The 23,442-nt window shown below is 47.1% G+C and overlaps 1 protein-coding gene across 4 annotated transcripts in view; it reads left to right on the forward strand.

The window, feature by feature from the left end:
- The window catches only part of CLSTN1 (calsyntenin 1), a 52,138-nt gene that overhangs the window by 20,594 nt on the left and 8,102 nt on the right, over positions 1–23,442 (forward strand). Inside the window, exons 2-13 of one of the 4 annotated variants that reach the window (XM_072977578.2) lie at positions 1,724–1,846; positions 7,958–7,987; positions 10,014–10,209; positions 12,328–12,536; positions 13,605–13,754; positions 14,306–14,491; positions 15,293–15,541; positions 17,465–17,586; positions 17,945–18,107; positions 20,471–20,521; positions 22,473–22,630; positions 23,268–23,416. In XM_072977578.2, the coding sequence (XP_072833679.2) occupies positions 1,724–1,846; positions 7,958–7,987; positions 10,014–10,209; positions 12,328–12,536; positions 13,605–13,754; positions 14,306–14,491; positions 15,293–15,541; positions 17,465–17,586; positions 17,945–18,107; positions 20,471–20,521; positions 22,473–22,630; positions 23,268–23,416 (1,786 nt within the window). The remainder of the gene's footprint in view (positions 1–1,723; positions 1,847–7,957; positions 7,988–10,013; positions 10,210–12,327; positions 12,537–13,604; positions 13,755–14,305; positions 14,492–15,292; positions 15,542–17,464; positions 17,587–17,944; positions 18,108–20,470; positions 20,522–22,472; positions 22,631–23,267; positions 23,417–23,442) is intronic. The other 3 variants (XM_072977580.2, XM_072977579.2, XM_072977581.2) reach the window with 3 other exon arrangements.

A 23,442-nucleotide genomic window follows, 5' to 3' on the forward strand; every position in this document is an offset into this window, starting at 1 on the left:
TGTTAAGAATTACTGTATATGATTAGTGGGTGCCCGTCAGGTGTGGGGAACGGCTTGATGCTTTCAAGGCTGTGATTCTGTGCTTACGTAGCGGAGAAGAAGTCCCACTGAATTCAGTGGCCTGTGCTTCCAAGTAAAACCGTACAGGATTATTGGGTGGCGAGTTCTCATCCGTCATCTCTCCCCACTCCCACTGCAGAAGTGCATCCATTTCTTAGTTGAGAGTCTTCAACCGTTTCAACGTCTTTTGGATGTAGCCATTTGATTAGAAAAGCAGCGAAAGAATTCGCTGGTGGAGTCTGGAAACCTGTACACCGCATGGCGCCTGTCCCACTCCTTTTCTAGGGATGATATTCAAAAACGAGCCATATTGAGGGATGCTGCATGCGTTACTTAACTTGATTAAATTCACAGTGGCTGATGCTCTAATCTGGATATAAACCAGGCAGTAGGTATCTTTAACCTCCTTGCCCTGCTGTCTAAGGCTGGCTAGGGGCAGCCCCGTCCCCCCCACTGTAGACAGATTTAAAAAGATGACTCATGGCCTCTGTAAACACAAAGATAACAGCATTTGGCCAGCGGAACAGATGTTTGAGAGGGCATCTTGCCCTCCGAAGGGCAACAGATACCATTGGTCTGCGTGAAAGATCAGCATCGCCCAGACCTGCTAGGAGAGACAGACTCTGACTGCAGAACTCCAAAGGTGATTTATTTTGAGTGGGTTTATGGTGCAGAAATTACACCTGGATGAAGTCCTCCAGGACTGCTTGCCATCGCTGGATAGAAGGGAAGCCGTACTAAAAATTACGTGTTATCTCAAACCACAGAAGAGTTCTGATCTCCTAGCAGAGCATTGAGAATTTTAATTCGTTCATTCAGTTGTTCAATTGTGGCACTTTGAAATAATCATGTTAAGATTAGCGATCATGCCTGTGTGTAAATAATACTTGTTTAATCCTTTAAAAAAAATTGTATACGTACTGTTTTTAGCTTTGAAATACTGTCTTTTAATTGTTGTAAGCCGCCTTGGGACCTTTTAAGGAGAAAGGCGGGGTAAAAATGTTTAAAATAAACAAATCTATAAGCTACTGTAACATGAAGTGTTAAAGTAAATCAACAAGAAACACAAAAGAAAACAAGATTTCAAAAAAACCCTTAATGTTTCACTGCAATATTTTAATGTAAACTTTCATGGAACATGTCAGCTTAATCAGTCATAAGAATCAAAATACAGAAACTACATTGTAAAGTATCCACACAGGACTCTAAGATAAAAGGGACAGTGATGTTTGGTTGAATTTCACACCTAGCCATGATTTAATAATACTTAAAGTAGAGTTTATTATATATAATAATCCATTTAGTAATAAATGGCTAGATGTGAAATGTAGCCAAATACCACTGTCCCTTTATTTCAGCTACTGCGGTAACAAATGTTGCATTAATTATTAGAAAATTTAACGAATACAGGTAAAGAATTAAACTTAGCACATTCTTTCCAAGCTTTAACTAAGAAGACAAGGGCCCTGTGTGCTTCAAGATGAAACTGAACTCGTGTTCCACAGAGATTCCGCCTCTCTGGCTCGTGGCAATGGAGGACGGGAGTGGGAATTTATCGATGTTTGGAAATCCAGAGATTTCCTGTTCCTTATCTGTGCCAAAGGGGGGGGGGGAGATGGAAACGTGCCGTTCTTAATCTTTGCTTTCTTCCCTTCATTTATAGTTAACAAGCACAAGCCATGGATTGAAACCACATACCACGGGATCGTTACCGAAAACGACAACACAGTCCTGCTCGACCCACCGTTAATAGCGCTGGATAAAGATGCTCCTCTCCGTTTCGCAGGTACGAGGGAGGCCTTGCTGTTGATTTGCTAAGGGCCGTGTCTCAGACAGCAGGAGAAACGGGGGCTACTTGTAATATTCCAATAATTGGTCAATGCATTTACTTGATGTCTCCCTTCTTTTTTTGTTTAAGTTGTGGTGCAGTTTCAGTTTCAATAGATAGGCAATGAATTGGAGAGGGGCGTCATCTGAGGATGGCGAAGAAAGGACAGCTCATCTTCAGGCAGGGCAGCATCTTCAGGCCGGAGCAGAGAGACAGACTCACGAACGCCAAGTTGCGAATGTAGCATTGGTACGTCCAGGGTGTGCCAGAGGAGAATCAGACTGTTCTGAATGGGCAGATAACCACCAAGGCAGTGCCGGACATAGAGAGATATGGTGTATCGTCCCATTAATGGGGAACCGCTGTGCAAATCCATCAAGTCCAGCAAGCTAATTCTTGCCACTGTAGTCAAGAATTTGGGATTTCTCCGTTATAGGAAAAACGGGTTAAGATGATTGGGGGCCCTGCTGGAAGAGTAGGATGCTATTACATTGTTGGGTTTAGTGGAGTCAGAAATCCATTCGTCTGCATGGATATTCTGAGAAGCAATAGCCTCCTTACATGTACTGTGCACCGATTTTGGTCTCTTGTTTTAGACTGAGCGGCAAACTTAAACCAGAAAGGTTTCAGCAGTGGGCCTTAGACAATTTGAGGATGAAGAGGTGGTTTTGTTCCATAATATTTTCTTAGCAGTCCAGGGACTGGATGAGGCCTCAAACAACAGGCAGGATGATTACTCCCCCTGTGTAGCTACTTCAGTGGGTTTCAAGGCCTGGAGTGTTCCCCTAATGTGGTGCCCTCCGGATGTCTTAGACTACATATTCTCATCATCTGTTGTTCAAAGCAACAGGAAGGCAGCAGGCCAGAGACAGTGAATGGGCACAGCATCACATATAAATGTCTAGCCTCCTTGTGGCTAAACTGCAGTACTGTGGTTAAGACTCTGCTGAAAACCTGAGTTTGGCACCAAGGGGACTCAGGGAGGTGGCTCAATGCTTGCCTGGCCTTTCCTCCTTTCAAGGTTAGTAAATTTAGTTCACAGGGGGCTGGAAGAGCCAAAATGTACCCTGCATAATTATCTTGTAAACTGCAAACTGCCCAGAGTGCTTTAACGAATATGGGGCGGTGTATAATCAACACATGTTATTCACCCGCCGTGGAAACCAAGGGCATGGGGGAGACTTTCAGAAATGACATTTTTGCTTGAAAATGGGGCACAGGCACGCCCCCCCTTAAAATGCACATGCACACACACAGACAGATGCACATGCGAACAAAATTTGTGGAGCCTGGAGTTTCAATTTTTTTTTTTCATATTTTCAGGGGTTGACGTGTTTTGGGTTGGTTCCAAGTAGAAGACCTACAACACACAAAGGTGGTGGTGGTTGTAATGGTTGTAAGGAGAATGATGTCGAACAAAGACCTTTACAGGTTGATATTGAAGGAACCTGCCCTAAAAAGAAAACAAAGCAGTTTGGTACTTAATGGCTTGAATCCTGGAAGAAGAGGCCTATCTTGTTTCACATTTAAGATGAGAAGCCTCACGGTGCCCGTTTGCGCATCCTTTTTTTAATTCCACTTCCTTGTTTTGCTTAAGTCTCTGCCAAGGGTCAGCCACTTGCCTGACAGCCAACTTTATTTAATGAAGGATATTAAAACAAAGCTCTCCCTCTCTTAGCCAGACAGCAGGAGACGAGGCACAAGGGACCGTTTTGGTGGCTGGAATCTTTTTTTTTTTAATTATTGTCATTAAACGTAAGCTTTTAATTAGAGGGTTGTCCGTGTCAATCTTTCGCTAGAAAAAGCCGTTTGGAGGATCGGGGGAGGGCCTCGGAAGGAAGGGAGGGAGGGAGGGAGGGAGGGAGGGAGGAAGGAAGGAAGGAAGGAAGGAAGGAAGGGAAAAGGTTTCAAGCTCGGAGTTCCAGCAGTAAATTTTTCCATTCGATCGATATGGGATGGCTCACTTGAGATCCTTTTTCAATATCGAAGAGTGTGTTCAATTCCGAGGGTGTTTCTCCGTTCCCCCCGATCGTATATTGCGATTGGGGGGGCGGCGGAATCTTTTCTCTGTCTTTTGCGCTGTCCGCATTGACCTGACTCCGGGACATTCACATCCCAACCAGTCTCTGAACCTGGGTGCGGCCTTCTTCGTGGGAAGAGTCTACAGAAAAGTCTTCCTGGTTTGAGGGTGGCCACGCTGCCTCTTAATTGGACAGCACGGGGCACCTCCATTGACCTGGTATAAGGTACAGATACCCATCCTTGGGAGGCTGCCATAGAGACAGAAAGCTAGATTAGCTTGTGGGATAGAGAGGGGCTGACGTAAGCACATTGTGGCCATCTAATCTCCTGTCAATCTGTGAGGGGTACGCTTGCGGGATGGCCATTTCCATCTCACAAGGAAGCTGTTTTCATCAAAGGGTCCATTTTACGGCAGAAATATTTCCCATTATCTCCAGTCGTAAAGCAGCCCTTTCTGGGTTGTAAATACTGTATAGGAGCAGGATTTGATTGGGCCTTTTTCAGTGTCCGTCTGCTTTTTCCTCAAAAAACTGGATTTTATTCTAATGTTTGCCTTTTTTTTCCCCCCAAGGGATTTTGACTGCACAGCCCTGGTAAAAATGTTTCACGCTGGTTAGTTACAGCAGGGAGATACGGATCACATCTTAAATGATGGCCTCTATGTCCAATTAGCATATGCAGAGCCGCAACAATGGCTTCATTTCAGTGGATCCCCCCCCCCCCTTTTTAAAGAAACTCCACACTTTCTCCTGCTGCTCAGAAATGTTTGTTTGGGTGAAAATTCCTGGCTTTTCTGCAGAACAGTGAGTGGCCAAACAAGCGCCGGGTACATGAAAGGCCAATGAAAGACTCTGACATGCTTGGAATTTGTCCGGCTAAATATTCTCACCACCACCACCACCACCCCCTTGCTGTGAGATGAGTTTGTCTGATGCCTACCATCCGGAGTTTCTGCTTCAGATACTCCAGGCCCTCTCTCCTTCAAGCATTTGAAATTATTTTCATTTGATCATGGATTTCGCATCAAAGCACAGGCTGGCCATTTTCTCAATCAAAGGTTTCCAGTGCCTTTAGTCTTATGCCCAGCTGATAACCCTCGGCCCACCCTCTCTGCAGTATTAGGGCTAAGCTAAAAATGGACTTGTAAATAAAACAGCCTAGTGGTTCTGCAGTCATTAACAAAGCCCCCAAAACATCTGGCATGCCATCTTGGTGCTACAGAAAAGGACGCCTCCTTTTCCTTTTTAAAATTTTGCCGCCCTGGGTGGTTTTTCACCCCTCCTGCCCCGCGATTTCTCATCAGAATGAAAATACCCGCGCGGGCTTAGGTTTCCTGTTTTGATTTGTGCTGCTGCTGGTTTTAATTCCCCTACAGATGTTGAAGGCATAAGGAGTACAGTATTATGGCATGGATTAAGTGTTGATGCTGTAAGGTCAAGGGAGCAAACGCTTGTCTTGTGGGGAAAGTTAGTGTTGCTGGGTCTAGTTTATACGCCTGTCCAAGTGGCCAAGAGCAGAATAGCCGCCCATGTGTTCCCCCCCCCCCAAGCAAAGCCGGGCACTACTGTCACATCAACACACTTTGATTTCCTCTCTCCTCTGCCACTGGGTTACCTCTAGGTTAATGCTGGTCTTAATGCTTTTATAGGAATGTTCATTTTATAGAGCTTGCAATGCTGGAGACCTCTGGGAGTTTAGATCTCCGGCTGCGGAGCCAGAAGTGGGGGGTTCGAATTCCCCCACTGGGCCTCCCTAGGATCCCTTCCTGTTCTGCAGTTCTAAGATGATGATGATTGGAACGTTCCTAGAGTTCCCTCAGACCCTAATGTAGCTAAATCTTTTAAAAGTCACCATTGCTAGCTTTATATCTTGTCTTTTAATGTCGTGAGCCACCTTGGGGCCTTTTTTTAAGCAGAGATATTTTAAATTCAGTGGACCCTTGACTTACAGACAGCTCGACTTGCAGACTTTTCGAGTTACAGACTTCTCTGGCCGCAAAATTTAGGTTTGACATGCAGCTGAAGAATCGACTTACAGACCAGAAAAATCCAAAACGGAACAAAAACAGCCGGTTACGGATTAACCGGTTTTCAATGCATTGTAGGTCAATGGAGACTCGACCTACAGACTTTCCAACCTGCGGCCACCGTTCCAATACGGATTAATTCCATAAGTAGAGGGTCCACTATAAATAGATAAATAAAACAGGGCTATTTAGGCATCAGATGCATCAAGACCTCCCCTGTTAATTAACATGCAGCTCTTTAAGCAAGCTGGTACTTGTTCAGTTTATAAATAACCTCCCTATATGTGTATCTATACCAAGTGAAGCGCTTTCTATTAATACTACATTTCATTGGTAAAGCAAAGCAGGGCAGCCTGGAAAGGGAGGTGCTACGGCAGCCCGCTTCTGCATTCGCAACCCTATGCCTTCGGAGAGCGGAAGGATGGACGACCGCCATTAATGAGCCAGGAGACCCGTGAACGGTCCCTCGGAAGCCTTCGTCCTCCCACAGAGACTCCCTCGGCAGCCCGCCAAGCTGAGATGCCCGAAGGCCACGGTTCGGCATGCGGCAAATGTGTGGTTGCCCACTTCGCACCCTGCCGAAGCCCTGGCCTGTTCATTGTCGGCAGCTGTACCTTCCCAGCCCTCGCTGGGGAAGAGCGGGGCCTCTTTCTGCCGCCCCTCGGTGGCTCGCTTTCCTGTAACAAGACACAGGAGGACGAGGCTGCAGCGTAAGGTGGAGAGCTAGAGCAAGGGGCAGGTGACCCGATTCGGGGGAGTTCTCGAGGGCAACATTCCAGTAGCGGATGGAGGATCAAAGGGAAAAGATGGAAGCATATTATTGCATGAAGCTTGTATTGCCAATAACCCAACCCTTAGGAGAGAGGCAAAACCTATGTAAACCTAGAATCACAGAGTAGTGGTTTTGGAAGAGCCAAAGGCCACCGGGTCCAACCCCCTGCTCAGTGCAGGAAACCAAATCAAAGCAAAACTGTCAGAAGGTGGTCTGTTGGTTCTCTTGAAGGCCTCCAGGATTGGAACGCTCACCCCCTCCCAAGGTCATTGGGTCCGTTGTCGTACTGCTCTAACAGTTAATTGTCTGCTCTAACGTACTGCAGATCCTCTGGGAAAGCCCAAGGAGGCTGGTCTCAGCCGTTAAGACCTAGTCTAGAACACTAGCCTTCAACTCATACTCCTTTGGCGATCAAGAAGGTTGGGGTAGCGTCATCTTCTGGCTCATGTCAGCAGACCAGCGCTCGGCGTAGGTTGTAAAAGAAAACGCTGTTGCCTTTGCTAAGGAAGAGGATTGTGTTTTTGCTCAGGTGGGTGTCAGGAGATGGGTTTGACACTCACAGGCCCCAAAACCTCGGTGAGCTGCTGATGAGGACAATCCTGCCAGGCCAGCACAGCCTGTCAGTCTTAAAGGTTCAGCACTGCAAGTTCAGGATAGCACCATGAACAGTAAGACATGATGGGCTGACTATAGGGAAATGACCTCATTGGACGTTCTTTCACCAGTATTTATTAAACTTGTTTGTTTGTTTGTTTTAGCAGTGGGACCTTTGCAAATTTATTTTGAAGCAAACTTTAAGATTTCTTAGAGGTATTGTTCAAGATGCATCGTTATTTAACTTTGTTTTAAAGATTTGTGGTTCATGTCAACTGTACAATCGACAAGGCAGCGAAAGGAGGAGGTAACGAACTATAATATTAGAGCGTTGTAAGGAGTAATGACTCCTTCCATCCACAGAACTGAGATCTGGCCTTTGATCTGCCTTGTAATTGCAGAAGCCAACCCCACATGTATGTTTACAATGGTGTCTGAACACGGCAGTCAGTTGGGGAGAGCTAAGAAACAAGGCAAAAGGTTTCGTTTCATTGCATTTGTAGGAGTTGACTATGAGATTTTGATTCTGTAAAAGAGGAAAAAAAATGTTCAGAGGTCTTCTGCGTCATGCCGACGTCTTTGACCTTTTCCTTATTTGCTCCCTTCTCTGCCTTTCCTGGATTTACTGACTTGGGTTTATCTTTTCTCCCTTTAGAGAGTTTTGAGGTGACCGTCACCAAAAAAGGTGATGAAGGGTTCATTCTCTCCCTTTTATGAGTATTAACCCACTAACTTTTGGTTATGAAATGGGGAATCAGCACTTAAACTGAAGATCCTGTCATGCTTTTATTTTATTTTATTTTTTACCTCGTTTTATTGTCCCAGTTTTCTTCCCCGCCTCACCCCACTCCTCTTCCTCTTAAAATATATGGATAGAAAATATTATGTAACAAACCCTGGGCTAGAAATATCGGTAAATCAGACATCCTTTTGAACAGTAGGGTAGTCATATTTAAATCATCCTTTAGGTTTAGTTATAAATCCAGACCAGTGTTTCCCAACCTGAGGGTTGTGACCAGTGTTTTCTGGGGGGTTGTTAGTCACCTTATAGCCCTTGTTTAATCATCACTTCCTTGACCTTTCAGAGGGGTATATTAAAAGTTAGTGTGTATGTGTAATTCTGAGAAACAGTTTGGGAATCGCTACTCTAGACAGAGATGTATAAATGCAGAGATGGATGGATGGATGGAAGAATGAAAGGATGGACGGATGGATGGAAGGAAGGAAGGAAGAATGAAAGGATGGATGGATGGATTAGAGAGAGAGAGAGACAGAACCTTTGAATTTACACAGTGAACCTTTGACTTCTATAGCACCCAGTAGCAATTCATAGCCTAGACCAGTGGTACCCAGATGTCCTTGGGGTAAAACTCCCAGAAGCCTTCACCGCTAGCTGTGTTGGCCAGGATTTTTGGGAGTTGTAGTCCAAGAACATCTGGAAGTCCAAGACTGGGAACCACCAGCCTAGAATGCATATCACTTTGGGTACCATTAAGAGGAGATGCTGTGGGCTAGTGAGGGTGTAACGTTCTTGATCTTGGAGTACCCTGCGGGCTTGTTCGCTCCACCGTCTCTTCTGCCCTTTCCAACCTTTGCCCCTGGTGTTGGGCTACATCACTCTGCTAATGGTGGTTAGTTTCCAAAAGGTGGTTAGTCTTGAAATGAGTTTGCAGATTCGGCTTTGAAACTCACCATGTTGACCATGAAGGCAGAGATGTCACCCTACACTAGGGTTAGCACTGAAAAAGTGCACTGAAAGAGGCAGATGATACTGATTACACCAATAAGTGGGGCTCTCTGACTCTCATGACTGTGGTTAGGATAGTAGAAAATCTGGTGTGTGAAGTTGCCATGTGGTTCAGGAGAAGCACCGCCAGTTTGACTCCACTGGAGCCTGTAAATAGATTCTGATTTAACACAGATAGTGCTGAGTTAGCTTGGAACTGTTGAAATGGATGCCTGAAAAGCTAGTATTTCTACCGTTTTCATTCAATAGTTCATTCTGATTCCCTGACTCTCTCTCTTTCTCTTTTTTTTAAAAAAAGCCAGGTACATTGCACAGGAAGACTTTTGTCCCTTCCAACCAATTGACAGAATTTTTGTGAATTACAGTGCTGAATCTTCTTTATATATTGTAAAGCTTTCCTTCCATCTTTTCCCCCACTTCCACCCCATGGACTTTGTAACTGCGCATTTTTAACCTTCTCCTCTGGTTCAAAGCCAACAAAGCCGCCCAGCTATTTCCTAGTAGCTTGGCGTAGAAGATGGCTGTACGCTCTTCTAAGCTCTTAACTCTTCTGCCCTACAGTTTCTTAAGTACTCCTGTGAAATGCCTGTCTGCATCTCTCTTTTCTCTGTATCTCTTTTTTGTATTCCTGCATGAAATGGATGCAAAGTTCGAAAAACCCGGTTGCCTGGAAAGCCAAATGTCGTATGCCTTTTAAATTTATTTTTTTCCCCCCAAATAAATAAATAAATAAACTTAAAAGTTCCCGGAAACTCACCCATCCTTAAAAGCACAATGCCTTCTTTGCTTTGTTCCACAGACCTTCACAAAAAAAAAATTATATCCAACAACCCCCAAAACCCTTGGCTGCAAAACTGTTCAGTGATGTGTGTCTTAAGTAAGAAAAAAAAATCAAGTCATGCAAATATATAAATGCTTTCATCAGCCTGGAATGACTAACGGGAGCTGCTTTGAATCCCTTTAGGTGAGATTTGTGGATTTAAAATTCACGGGCAGAATGTCCCCTTTGAAGCCGTGGTGGTGGACAAGACCACCGGGGAGGGCCTGATCCGATCCAAAGAGGAGCTAGACTGCGAGCTGCAGAAGGACTACACGTTCACCATCCAGGCCTACGACTGTGGGAAGGGACCCGATGGAGGCAACATGAAAAAATCCCACAAGTGAGTGCCGCCGCGTGGGTGGGAGAAAGGGGAAGTCCCGATGAAGTGTGTGTGGCTTTTCCTTTTTTCTTGATAGGATGTGGTTTCTACTTTCATTCCTCAATAAATGAAAAACAACCCACCATCCAGGCGGCGGTCTGGATATCATTAACAAGGCAGAAGGAGAGAAATTAAGAGGACTGGATGTCTGTTTCTCTGTTTCATCCTGCTTTTAATTGGGTTTACTGCCTTCCAAAAGCTGCTTGCTTGAAAGGAACATCGAAAGCAGTCTTATGGGAGGGTTAGAGCCAGACTGTATGGTTGCCTAGCCCGGTATTGGTAGCTCTGACTAGCAAGAGTGGCTTTCTACCTGATTCTTACTTTATGGCCTCTCGTACACTGTACAGTATCTGTGAGGGATCGGTTCCAAGCGCACATCATCAGTAGATGTTGGAAAAGTATGGGATGTTCTATATTGCATGGTCTCTGGTTCTCTGCAGTGGCCACTTCTGATAAATACACCGTGGAAATACATATAAATAGGTTGTTTTTTAATTTCATATTTTCTGTCAGTGGATAAGTGGATCAGCCGATCCCGATCCGGTGGATAGGGGGTCCTACTGTAGTTGCAGACCAAGTCAAACCACCTTTAGCTGCTAGAAAGAGACGAGGTTGGGTGCATTCTGGTGGTTGAAGTCACGCCTGAGTTCAGCGTCCAATCTCCCAGTACACCGAGGTCCTCCTCTGACTTACGAGGACACAGACACTGTAGGGCAGAGGTGGGCAAAGCATAGCCTTCCGGGGTTTTGCCAGGGTGTCATTCCCTGTCGTTCCTCAGGGTTCCTGTGCTGGCGGGGGGCAGATGGTGCTTGTGGTCCAACGACAGATGGAGGGCTGTGTTTGGCCCTTCCCTGCTCTCCAGATGCTCCAGGTTACAAATTGCATCACCTTTCAGACGGGCCATTGTTGAGTGGGGCTTCTGGGAACTGAATCCCAAACCATGTAGGCCAGTGGTTCCCAACCTTGGGTCACCCAGATGTTCTTGGACTACAACTCCCAGAAATCGTGGCCAGCCGAGCTCATGGTGAAGGCTTCTGGGAGTTGCAGTCCAAGCACATCTGGGAGGACCCAGGGCTGGGAATCACTGAATCTAGAAGGCAAAAGACAACCCCACCAACCACCACTGTTAAGCTCTGTAATATACAAGGGAGAGAGCTTAGTTTTGGCAAGGGTCTCTTCCTCCCTCGACTCACCCATGACGTGTCACAGCGTTTTCCTTCCTGTCCCCTGGCAAAGAGCCGTTCTGCCGTCAGGGCTGTCTTCTGCACTCTGGAGACGCTGAGCTAAGCGTTGTCTGTTGACAGAGAGCGGATGGTGAAACCAAGAAATGTGAAATATGTAATGGATCCTTTTGTCCACCGTTGAGTCCGCTAAAAAAAAAAGGAGTTTTGCTTAGAAGAAGAACTGGCACATTCATTAAGTTTGGAAGAACAAAACCAGTTTTCTTTCCAGATAATGTTTCTGCTTTCCTGACACTTGATCCTCCATTGATTTGATTTTTTTTTTGCTTTCTAATAAAGGGCACAATTTTTTTCTAATAACCTTCAACCACAAAGGAAAGCCAGTCTTCTGTTTCTTTACATGTTTTTCTACTAAACATTTAAGTTCTTGAGTTGGTGTCCTTCCTTCCATCATCAGCTCCTTCCTTCCTTCCATCCATCCATCCATCATCAGCTCCTTCCTTCCATCCATCATCAGCTCCTTCCTTCCTTCCATCCATCCATCCATCATCAGCTCCTTCCTTCCATCCATCATCAGCTCCTTCCTTCCATCATCAGCTCCTTCCTTCCATCCATACATCCATGCATCCATACATCCATCATCAGCTCCTTCCTTCCTTTCTTTCTTCCTCCCTCCCTCCCTCTGCCACAGGGAAAGGCTGCTGGGAAAACAGGTAGAAAGAGGGCAGGTAGTAATGGTAGTAATGTGAGGAGCAAATTCTGACCTGTATAGAATGCTAACCTTCTGGCCCTCGCAATCCTTTGACTGCAGCGAAAACACATGGGTGGCTTGTGGGGCGTTTCGACTGGGCTTGACCTTGATCACTGGCTGGTGTCTTTTGTTTTGTTTTGTTTCCAGAGCCACGGTCCACATCCAGGTGAACGATGTCAACGAGTACGCCCCGGTCTTTAAAGAGAAGTCCTACAAGGCAGCCGTGATCGAAGGGAAGCGCTCCGACACCATCCTGCGTGTGGAAGCCGTGGACGCCGACTGCTCCCCGCAGTTCAGCCAGATCTGCAGCTACGAAATCGTCACCCCCGACGTCCCCTTTGCCATAGACAAAGATGGTGAGGCAGACCAGAATAAGCACAGCCTCTTGGGGCTGGGAGATGTTCAGCCCAGATGCCAGTCTTTCCAGTTTCTGGAGTGTTTTTAAAGACGTTTTAAAGACCTCCTTACCAAAAGGAGGTTTTCGGATCCTCTTCCATAGAGCTGGCTTTTGGGATGGCTTTTCAGAGGTCCTCTGAGGACATTCTTCATGGCTGACCCCCTAATTTCATCACGCCTTCTTAGATGAGGAATATGGGCTAAGGCCAGCCCACCCTGCTGTCCCTATGGGACGCTTCTGCCACGGTTAGGATGACTGGGTTCTTAACAGAGACAATTAAACAATAGTAAAGGTAAAGGTTCCCTTTGACATTGAGTCCAGTCGTGTCTGACTCTAGGGCGCGGTGCTCATCCCTGTCTCCAAGCCCTAGAGCCGGTGTTTGTCTGTAGACAGTTTCCGTGGTCACGTGGCCAGCGTGACTAGACACGGAACGCCGTGACCTTCCCACCGTGGTGGTCCCTGTTTATCTACTCACATTTTTATATGCTTTCGAACGGCTAGGTTGGCAGGAATTAAACAATAGGTAACAGCAGATGCAGCTGTTTTGAAAAGATTTAATCTGCCGTAGTGAAGTCATCCGGTGTGTGAACTGGCCAGAAATTGTTATGAGCCATTAATTTGCCAATATTAATAATTATAGGTGAAAACAAAATAAAAATTAAGTGTAAAAAAAAGTCAAAAACAAGGTGGCACCTTAGAGACTATCTTTTATATTTTAATGTCAGCTTTTGTGAGCAAGTCCACTTCATCAGAGACCATGTTTTTGTCTTTTTTAACTCCTTATATATATATTGTTTTCGCCTATAATGCTTGCACAAACTAACATGGCTACCTTTTCTACACCTACAAATATTAATAATGGGATTTTTTAGAAATCAGGAAAAGATCATAAAATGCTGGATGACAGACTCTGTCATCAAAGAAGAATGGGTTGCTTATCCTTGTGTTTTGCCTTCGATTTACTCATAACGGCAAGATTCCGTCACCCCACAGCACTGTTTTCAAACTGGTTTGCTCTCACCCTCAGGTTACATTAAGAACACAGAGAAGCTGAACTACGGGAAGGAACACCAGTATAAGCTCACGGTCACAGCCTACGATTGCGGGAAGAAAAGAGCTGCAGAGGATGTGCTTGTGAAGGTCACTGTTAAGCCGACATGCAAGCCGGGCTGGCAGGGTTAGTACACTGCCCGACTCTTCCTCTTGCGCTGCTGATCCTCACGCTGCAGTCAAATACCTTTTTTCCCTTTTTCCTCCACATCACCCTTTCCTTTTGTGTTGTGTCTCTGTCACTCTCTCTGTCTCTGTCTCTCTGTCTCTGTCTCTCTCTCTCTATGTATCTATGTATATATCTATATCTATATCTATATCTATATCTATATCTATATCTGTCTGTCTGTCTGTCTGTCTGTCTTTCTATCTATCTATCTATCTATCTATCTATCTATCTATCTATCTATCTATCTATCTATCTATCTATCTATCTATCTATCTATCTATCTATCTATCTATCTATCTATCTATCTATCTATCTATCTATCTATCTATCTATCTATCTATCTATCTATAAAAATTTTTGTCTCTGTTTATATAAAATGTAATATGTAAGCCACTTGGGGAGCCTTTCCAGCTGCAGAGTGGACCACCTGTGTATGTTTAAGGAAATGCTTTTCAGACCTCAGGGGCTGCAAACCACATGGGACTTCCTTTTTTCCTTCCTCAATCCAGGCTGGAGCAAACGAATGGAATACGAACCCGGAACCGGGGCGCTTGCCCTTTTCCCTAATATCCATCTGGAGACTTGTGACGAGCCCATCACTTCCGTGCAGGCCACTGTTGAGCTAGAGACTAACCATATTGGGAAGGGTTGCGACCGAGACACTTACTCCGAGAAATCCCTCCAGCGGCTTTGCGGTAAGACCTTGTCTGGGGAGGGAGCGCCGCATCTTGCGTCTGGTCGCTTCTGCTTCCCTATTTTTGAATCCTGACTCGGCTTCCCCCACCGAGCTGTCAGAAGGGGCGAGCTGGAAAGGAACCTTTCCCTCTGTGTGGTCCACGCAAACCACATGTTGTGAAAATGGAAACCCATTCTGTGTGAAGGAGATGGAATTCTGCAATCTCTGGATGTTACGCGAGCTGAGCTCTCCCGATCTGGGTGCCTTCCAGATGCCCTGGCATTTTGTTTCCATCAACCTCAGCTAGGCATTCTGGGGGGTCAAAAGAAGCCACAGGGCTCCAGCTCCCGGCAGTCTTGACCATGAGCCAGGACGGCTCAGGATGAGGGGTACTAAATCCCACCCCCCAAAAAATCTACAGGGTACTTAGTGGGAAGAAATTACTGTAGCTCATTTCAAGTTTATTTCTCCAATTTCTTGTTCCTCACCTCACTTTGTTTAGGGCATCCCCTAAGCATTCAGTGCCTCAAATCATCTGCGGATAGTGCTTCCCAACCGTAGGCCCCAGAAATCCCGGCCAGCCCAGCTTGTGAAGCAGATCCCTCTACTCAGAGGTATTAGCCGACGGGTTAAATATCACGAGAGAGAATCTCTCTGCGGTTCTGTCCAGCTCAGCTCCAGCAGGAATTGAGAGCCCACTGCTGTTCCCGAGTTCTTTCTGTACAGGATGAGCCTTTGCTGAGCCCTCGACCCACAAAACCGAAACCATCCTCACGTCAGGGATGTTGCAGGTTCAGTGTTCTTCCGTGTTCGGTCGCAGGTGCTTCCTCCGGTACGGCTGAGCTCCTCCCGCCTCCCAGCAGCACCGCCAACTGGACCCTCGGCCTCCCGACAGACAACGGCCATGACAGCGACCAGGTCTTCGAGTTCAACGGCACGCAGGCCGTGAGGATCCCAGACAACGTGGTCACGGTTAACATGAAAGAGCCTTTCGTGATTTCGGTGTGGATGAGGCACGGGCCCGGGGTCAAGGAGAAAGAAGCCATCCTCTGCAACTCGGACAAGACAGGTTTGGGAAATGTATCCCCTTAAGAAGGGGGCTCTTGCCCTGTCCTGTGCCGGCCTCGAGCTGCTGGGGAAGCCACGGAATGTTCACAAACATTCCCTGGTGGGGAGGGCGAAGGAATCCGTGAGCACGTGGCTGCCTTGGCCGAAATGGAAAGAATGGCCTTCTCATTCTCTCTCACACTTGGTTGTTCATTACCCGCATGACTGTAGTCTGAAGTTGCAGTCTGCTTTGAGCTTGTGCTTTTTGAGAAAAGGTCCAGTTCTCCGCGTTAGCGGCTGTTGGATGCGTGGGTGTGGATGCTCGATCATTCTCTCTAGCAGGTGTCTCAATGTGTGATTCCTTGGTAAATTTGCCAAAGGAAATAACGAGTGCATGCAAAGACAGACCGTTTCTCCCCTCTTCCCCCCCCAACCTTCTTCTCACCTATGAGTAGCTTTCTGTGCGAATAGCATCATCAGTCCTTGAAGGTTTCATAATTTGGATGCTAATGAAGCACAAGAATTGTAGAGGCTGAAGCAAACCATTTTGAGTCAGAGAAAACTCCGCTCTCTTAAACCTTACAGGAGGGTTCTCTTCCTGCGTTTGATCACACACCGTTAGTAGGAAGCTCCGTCTTTTTAGAAGCAGTCGTGAGCCTTAAATAGCAAGTGCTGCTTCTATTAAACGGGGAAAAACATATGCTTTGTTTAGGACAAACTTAAGATGTTTCCCTGCGTTAAACAGAGAACATCTGGGATCCTGAAAATAATTGGGTTGGAAAAGTGAATGATCAAAATGCAAGTGAGTTATTATGAGGACCAGTCTTCCTTGTCACTGAGAATTTCATGCCCCAAAATAGATCTAGAGGAGCCGCATGGCGCGGTGGTTAAACTGCAGTACTGCAGCTAAAACTCTGCTCGCTACCTGCATTCTGTCCCAGGTAAGCCAGCTGGAGGTTCACTCAGCCTTCCACGCTTCAGAGGTCTGTAAACTGAGCACCCAGCTTGCTGGAGGGGGTGGTGGAGGCAGTGTGTAGCCTGCATAATTAAACTGGAAACTGCCCAGAGAGTGGTTTAGGCACTGTGGTATTAAATATATATCTATATACAGCATAGATTTCCCCCCTCATTTTATTAGTAGCAATTCAAAGATGTTTTCACGTGTACATTTATTTCCTACAGCGAGTCTCAACTTCTGAACGCTACCTTTTATGTTTCAGAAAACTCCTGAGCCCCATGGATGCCTGAACCAATGGTTATTGGATTTTTTTAAAAAATGTGTAATAAGGACTAGTTTCAGCATCCACTCTGTTTCAGATCATTCCCCAAATGGTAGTTTCATCCATCATAACGCCTTGGCCACTATCACAAGTCTATATGCGCGCAGCTGTCGCCTCCATCAAAAAAACGGGCCATTTATTTAATCCTTGCTTCAGCCCTGCTCTATTTTTTCTTATGGTCCTTTTGTGTAAAATTTAGGATGAGGAATGGTTTCACAAGAGGGCGTTTTTCACAAGTCCTGAAATGTCGGTTGTGGGTCATCCAACATATATATATATTGGATGATTTTATATATATTATATATATATATATAATCATTACTGCAGAACTGCCCTAAGGCAAAGTAATTCATTTCTCAGAAACCAATTCCATTTACTTCTTTTTATGTGACTTCCTTTGGTTGCAATGCAACCTTTTCCAAGCTGAGTCCCTCCAGACATTTGGGGGAGGAGGGGGGAACAAGACCAAACAACCTCCAACAGGAACGTCATGGAATCGTCGCCCGAAATATCTCGAGGGACGTAGGTTGGGGAAGGTGGCTGTAACAAGGCAGTTCAGACTGGTAGCAAAGGGAGTCTGATCCAGAGAGTCGCTCATGAGTGGTTTATTCTGGATGTCATAGCAAGAGGGCGAATGGTAACCTGCTTTGACTTCCTTTGCACAGATATGAATCGGCACCATTATTCTCTTTATGTGCACAACTGTCGACTCGTGTTTCTCTTCCGGCAAGACCCCTCCGAGGGGCAGAGTTACAAACCGGCAGAATTCCACTGGAAACTGAACCAGGTGGGTTTCCTGGGGTAGTTTTGGAGGTGCGGTGGGTTTTCCAAGTCGCCGCTTGATTCAAGGCTGTTCTTTTTGTTGTTGAGAATGCTCTTCCATTTCAAAAGGTATTTGATTACATAGGGTAGTTTCTAGGGAGGTTTTTTTATTTCTCAGAATACAAATCCCGTAATTCCCCATTCTGGGTATTCCATCTGACTGACACACACTTTACAGGCGCCTCAGTGTGGCTCGCCTGGGAGACTCGGCCTCAAGCTCGGCCTCGCTCCACCCAACTTCCTGTTCCTGCCCCAGTGCGAGCTGGGAACTTGCTTTCTGAACCGGAAGCTGTGCCCTTTAAAAAGCTTTTCTTCTCCTCCAGGTGTGCGATAAGGAATGGCACCACTACATCCTCAACGTGGAGTTTCCAGCCGTTACCTTGTACATGGATGGCGTTTCCGTCGATCCTTTCCCAGTGACGGAGGACTATCCGCTCCACCCCTCCAAATTAGAATCTCAGCTCGTGGTTGGAGCCTGCTGGCAAGGTAAAGGCATCCCGCCACTGCCTGTCTTGGTATCGGTGGCAGAAAGTTGCTTTCTTTCCTTCTTCGTCAAAGTTTCCTATATGTTCTTTTTTTAAAAAATTGCAGCCCATTCATTCTTTTAATGACCTGGACGGGCATCTATCTCTTTAGTGAGATTGCTTTAAAAAGACTGTGCACGGTTGGGAAAGAGAAATAATATCATCTGCATCCAACTTAGTTCCGTTGGATCAGTTAATTGCTGAATACTGCAGTAACCCGTCTTTAAACCCCGCCGATTCTGTGGCTGCGATCGCCGGTGAGGTTCAGAACACACTTTCAGCGTCTGTGTGTGTTTACACAGAAGCCAACCTGTGCTCCTCACCCCTCTTTCCTCATTATCTTGGGATGTTCATGACACCCGGGCCCTTGGCGCACATGCCCGCAATCTCTCGGCGGCACTGCTTTCAGGAATAGGACCAGCGATGGCGATGTTGAGAACGCTGGCAAAGAAAGAAGCATGCATTTTCCTGCACGAGGCCGTTTCAGTAGCCAAGACCCCAGGGAGTGGGGCATACAGAGCCCCTCTTATCTCTCCATATGTCAAAAGAGTCCTTTCGTCCTTTTCCCTGACTCTCCCGGTCCTGTTATTGGGTTCTCCAGGATTTTGCCGGACGTTTGTGCCTCTGCCCGGAGGTGGAAGGACTTGTTTGTTTGTTTATTTATTTATTTATTTTTGCTGCTCATGGCTAAAAAAAGCAATGCAGCAGCAGCATCAGGTTTTAACACGCGGAACCGGTTGGGAGAGCCGTTCCCTGGAGGAGGCTGCCTGGTGCTGAGTCACTGCCTCCAGCACCGCCGAAGCTTTTCCTTTTTGGCATCTGGAGAAAACGGATCCCAGGATCTGTCAGGAAGCAACGCGAAGGGATGGCCCCCGTGTTCCCTGCCCGGTTGCCCTTTTTTCCTTCCTTGTCTTTTAAGTCTTTTTTGTTGTTGTTGTTGTTGAAATTGCAACATGCCTTTTTATTTAAAGGTCTGCTACTTGTTTAAAAAAACAACCTAACCTCTGCCTATTCCCCCCACCCCAGACACCATTGAATTGGTTTTCTACTACAGTATTCTGTTTCTAACCTGAGCTGGAGGAGGGGATGGGGAGGAAAAAACAGTTTTTGGACCGCCGCGCCCTGGATCCCCCAGGCCAGCACAGCGACTGATCATGCTAGCCGGAGAGGGTCGGGCGTTTGTCATGGGAAAAGTTACTTTTCCCCCCCAGGCTTTTTAAATTTCCCACAAAGCTCTTGCCACAAGTCTGCAAAAATACAAAAACGGGTGATTCGTCCACCGGCCGTGTGCATCAAGGAGAACTTCAAGGTAGTGGCAGCCGTTGCCTGTCTTCATGGCACTGGTGCGACCTGCTATAAAATGCAGATGAATCATCTGCAGGGTCATCGTGAAGTGACGCCTCCTCCCGGTCTGGGAGTGGCCTTCATCGGGCAGTGCGCCCTCTGTGCCGTTTCATTCCTTGATGCCCAGCTGTTGGGGTTCATCGGTGGATTTTGGGTCGCCTTCCCCCACGGCTTCCATGGGGTTCCTCCGACGGGAAAGGCCACCCTGGGGCATCAGAGCGCCCCCTGCGGACTGCATTTGTTCTTCCTCGCGGAGGGATTCTTCTGGGGTTTTAGTTACGGAGCACAGAGAATAGAAGCAAGAAAAACATTCTCGTTGGGCCTGCTGAGGGAGGAGGGCACGGAGCCATAAACAAGGTCCAAAACGTTCAGCACGGTTGCAGCTGCAAAACCCGTTTCCGTTCTGTCTGAAGGGCATACGGTGTTCATGGCAGAGCTGGGAGGGGCCTCATGGGTCATCGGGGCCAGACCCCCTTGCTAAGGAGGGCCCGGTGGGGGAACCGAACACCCAGCCTCGGAAGCCCCATACCTCTTGGACGTCTTGGGATTGTTTTTGAAGGGGACGGGGGCAGGATTCAGTGGCAAAGGTTCCTCTCTGTCTCTCTCTCTCTCTCTCTCTCTCTCTCTCTCTCTCTCTCTCTCTCTGTGTGTGTGTGTGTGTGTGTGTGTGTGTGAGAGAGAGAGAGAGAGAGAGAGAGAGAGAGAGAGAGAGAGAGAGAGATCTCAGACAATTTGCAAAAAAAAGGGAAAGAGTTACGTGAATGCCGAGGCTTTGGGAAGCCACGTTGCTCTTTTTCCGAAAGGGAGCGTCTCCGTCTGGAGCAGAGCCCCGTCTGTTGTCCGGCGAGCCAGCCGGGCATCGGGGGAACAGAACCGTGGGAGTGTGTGTGTGTGTGTGGTGACCGTTCAGACCTCCAGGTCCTAATCGCCCCGTTCCTTCTCTTTCTTATCCCTGTTCTTTCTCTCTTGCCTTCTCTGCAGAGTTTACAGGAAATGAGAATGACACAGAAAAGGCCACCGAGACCCCTGCAGGTTGCTGGTGTTCTTGTGGGGGGACTATTTTTTTGGGGGAGGGTGGGGGGACAAGGGGGGGTGGTTGGAACGCTTTTGGGTTTAAAAACAAATCGATCTTTTCACTCCTAAGCCATGACATGCCTCACCTGACAGCATGAAACGCCAGCATTTTGGTTGCGGCCACGGGAGCGACATAATCACCACTGCTCGGCTTGTTTTCCTTCCATCTTTTATTTCTCATACGCTCACCTCTTTCTTTCTTTCTTTCTTTCTCAAACCTCCGTTTTGGGGATCACCACCGACTGCTGTTGTTAGGCAAGCTTTTATTTTAAAAAGGGGGGGGGGTTGGAGAAGCAGGGAACCCCGTCACTGAACTGAGGAAGAATCGGGTGTTTTAATTGCCGAGAGATCAATAACGAGCGGCAAGCAACATATTGCATCTCTCATCGTCCTCATGGCTTGGAAGGGCCGTGTCCTCCAAACCAGATTTGGAAGGGCTGAATTTTTGATAGATTTAGTGAAGAGGAGGGAAGGGGGAGCCAGGAGCTTCTTGCTGGTACGAGACCCGAGTGTCTGATTGAGCATCCAGTCGAACCCTTTCCTAGTTATAGATGTTTCTGGTTTTGTAGCAGTAGCTTGTCAGGTTTAACGTCTCCATTGAAGGAAGTTAAATGAGAGACTTTTGTTTGATTTTCAATTGCACCCTGCATAAAGCACTGCATAGGATGGGGAAAAAAGAGAAGTTTCTAATTACTTAACTCCCTGAACAGTGAAGTTGAAAAGTAGTTTTAGGGCACTTGTTAAAAGGTGGGAAGAAGAGCTGAATTTCTAAGAAGTCACCCAGTTAAAAAACTATATAGCACACATTAATTTCTGAGCCTGCCTAGATGAAATCTTCATAGATTTGCATATGAAAGCAGTTTTTTTTGGGGGGGGGATAGTTTTGCTGGTGGAGAAGAACAACTTAAACCTCACCTGGATTTTCTTGAGTTGAGAAAAATGGATCCAGGTCATTCCAGCTGCAGGTTTTTTTTTTCTATCTGGCTGGTGTCTGATGAATATGAAAATGAGGGACAGCTCTCCTCTTTTGAGTCCTAATCCACCCCCTTGTTTTCTCAATTGTGAAACCAAAGTTTGTCCCAGAGGAATTCTGCCGAGGCTAAACGTAGATCTAGAGTTGTGGGGTTGAGGCCTCCAACTCAGCCCTACGGCTGCAGCCCAGCCCTTCCCTCCGCGGCTCTTAAGACAACCAGGGGAAATTCCCTGATGGAGGAACAGTCACCCAACAGAGGAGCCCCTGGCGTGCAGGCGGGCAGCCCCGGGTCAAGGCTTAGCGTCTCCGGGTAGGGTTGGAAAACTCCGACGATCGTCTCCCAGTTGGAAAGCTCGTTGTCCTCCCTATGCGGTTGGACGGCAGCTTCCCGTGTCCCTTGCTGCGGGCTGTGCCAGCTAGAACCGAGGGGCGTTGCAGCCTGACAGCATCCGAAGGGCCCCCGAGGGGCTGGCCTCTTACGTACAAGAGCCGTACTGGACCAGCTGGCCCCATGCTCTGGTGTGTCGTAAGGCAGCTTCCTGTGCTCTCGTTTGGCTTGACTAAGGCAATTGGTGTTCCTTTCCTGTCCATAATCAGGAGGTCTGTTCTCTGTACGACAGCTGCAAAGTTGGCCTTGGTTTCTTTGGGGAGTCATGATCGTGATGAGAAAGTGTAGCCTGGGCGTCGGGACTGAGTTCGGGGGGGTCTTTCTGTCCCCCCCCACCCTCATTTCAAGAGCTGTGTTGCATGAGTGGATTTCTTTTTAAGTTCTCTCTCCGCCCACCCTCCATTGTGCTTGAACGGTAACTGCAAGGTCAATTCAGAAATGGGCCCGACTAACCTGCATGCCGGTTTTGAAGCAAGGAATGGCTCTAATACCGAAACGGCCACTCCTTCGGGCTCACGACGGCTCTTCTCCCATTGCCTCTGTTCAAGGTGGGGAGCTTCGCATGGCCCAGTTCTTTCACGGCAACCTGGCCGGCTTGATGATCCGCTCGGGTAAACTGGAGAACAAGAAGGTGATTGACTGCCTTTACACCTGCAAAGAAGGGCTGGAGCTACAGGCGGCCGATGGCGTCGGCAAAGGCTTGAAGGTAAGTTTGTGCGACGACGGAAGGACGACGGGTGCCAGGAAGCCAAGGGGCATCGGGTGTTATGTTCTCAATGTCTTCTCAGCCTTTTCACAAAAGGGAGCACGCTCTCTGCACATACTACCTAACGGAAGAATTGGGTGTTTAATTGCCGAAAGAGAAATAACAAGGAGATCAGGATTGCATCACTCATGGCCGAAGCGTTGCGTCCCTCTGATCCAAATTTGGAAGAGCTGAATACTTGATCGCCCATAGTTTTGCCTAGAGGGTTTTGTGTTTTTTTTGGTAGCTTTTATAATCTTGATATCTGGCAGCAAAGAACAGGAAGGAAGAGAAAAGGAGAGATTAAATGAATTATTCTTGCATGGGTTGAAACGTGAATGGAAAGCTCGTTGACTAGCAACACGAATTTGCCTCTGCCCTCAGTTATAAAATTTGTGCGGGTTTTTCCAGAGCTAGTGACGGGGGGCCACCCGGCCCTTGCAAAGCTCATTTTGATCAATGATCTTCGCTAGAGAATCAGTAGCACAGAACAAATGGCTCTCAACGCTTTGGGAGGCCCAATCTCTCTCTCTTTTCCCCTAATCCTCCGATTCCACTTCCTGGGTGGCCGTCTCACCCCTCTTGGCATGATTTCCAGATCCACGTGAACCCAAGCCAGTCAGCGTTGACTTTGGAAGGCGACGACATCGACCGGTTCGACAAAGCCATGCAACACATCTCCTACCTGAACTCGCGACAGTTCCCGACCCCTGGGATCCGCCGGATCAAAATCACTAGCACTGTGAAGTGAGTCCCCCCCCCCCGGCCACAGT

The sequence above is a fragment of the Pogona vitticeps genome, chromosome 7, assembly GCF_051106095.1.
Source record: "Pogona vitticeps strain Pit_001003342236 chromosome 7, PviZW2.1, whole genome shotgun sequence".
Taxonomy (NCBI): domain Eukaryota; kingdom Metazoa; phylum Chordata; class Lepidosauria; order Squamata; family Agamidae; genus Pogona; species Pogona vitticeps.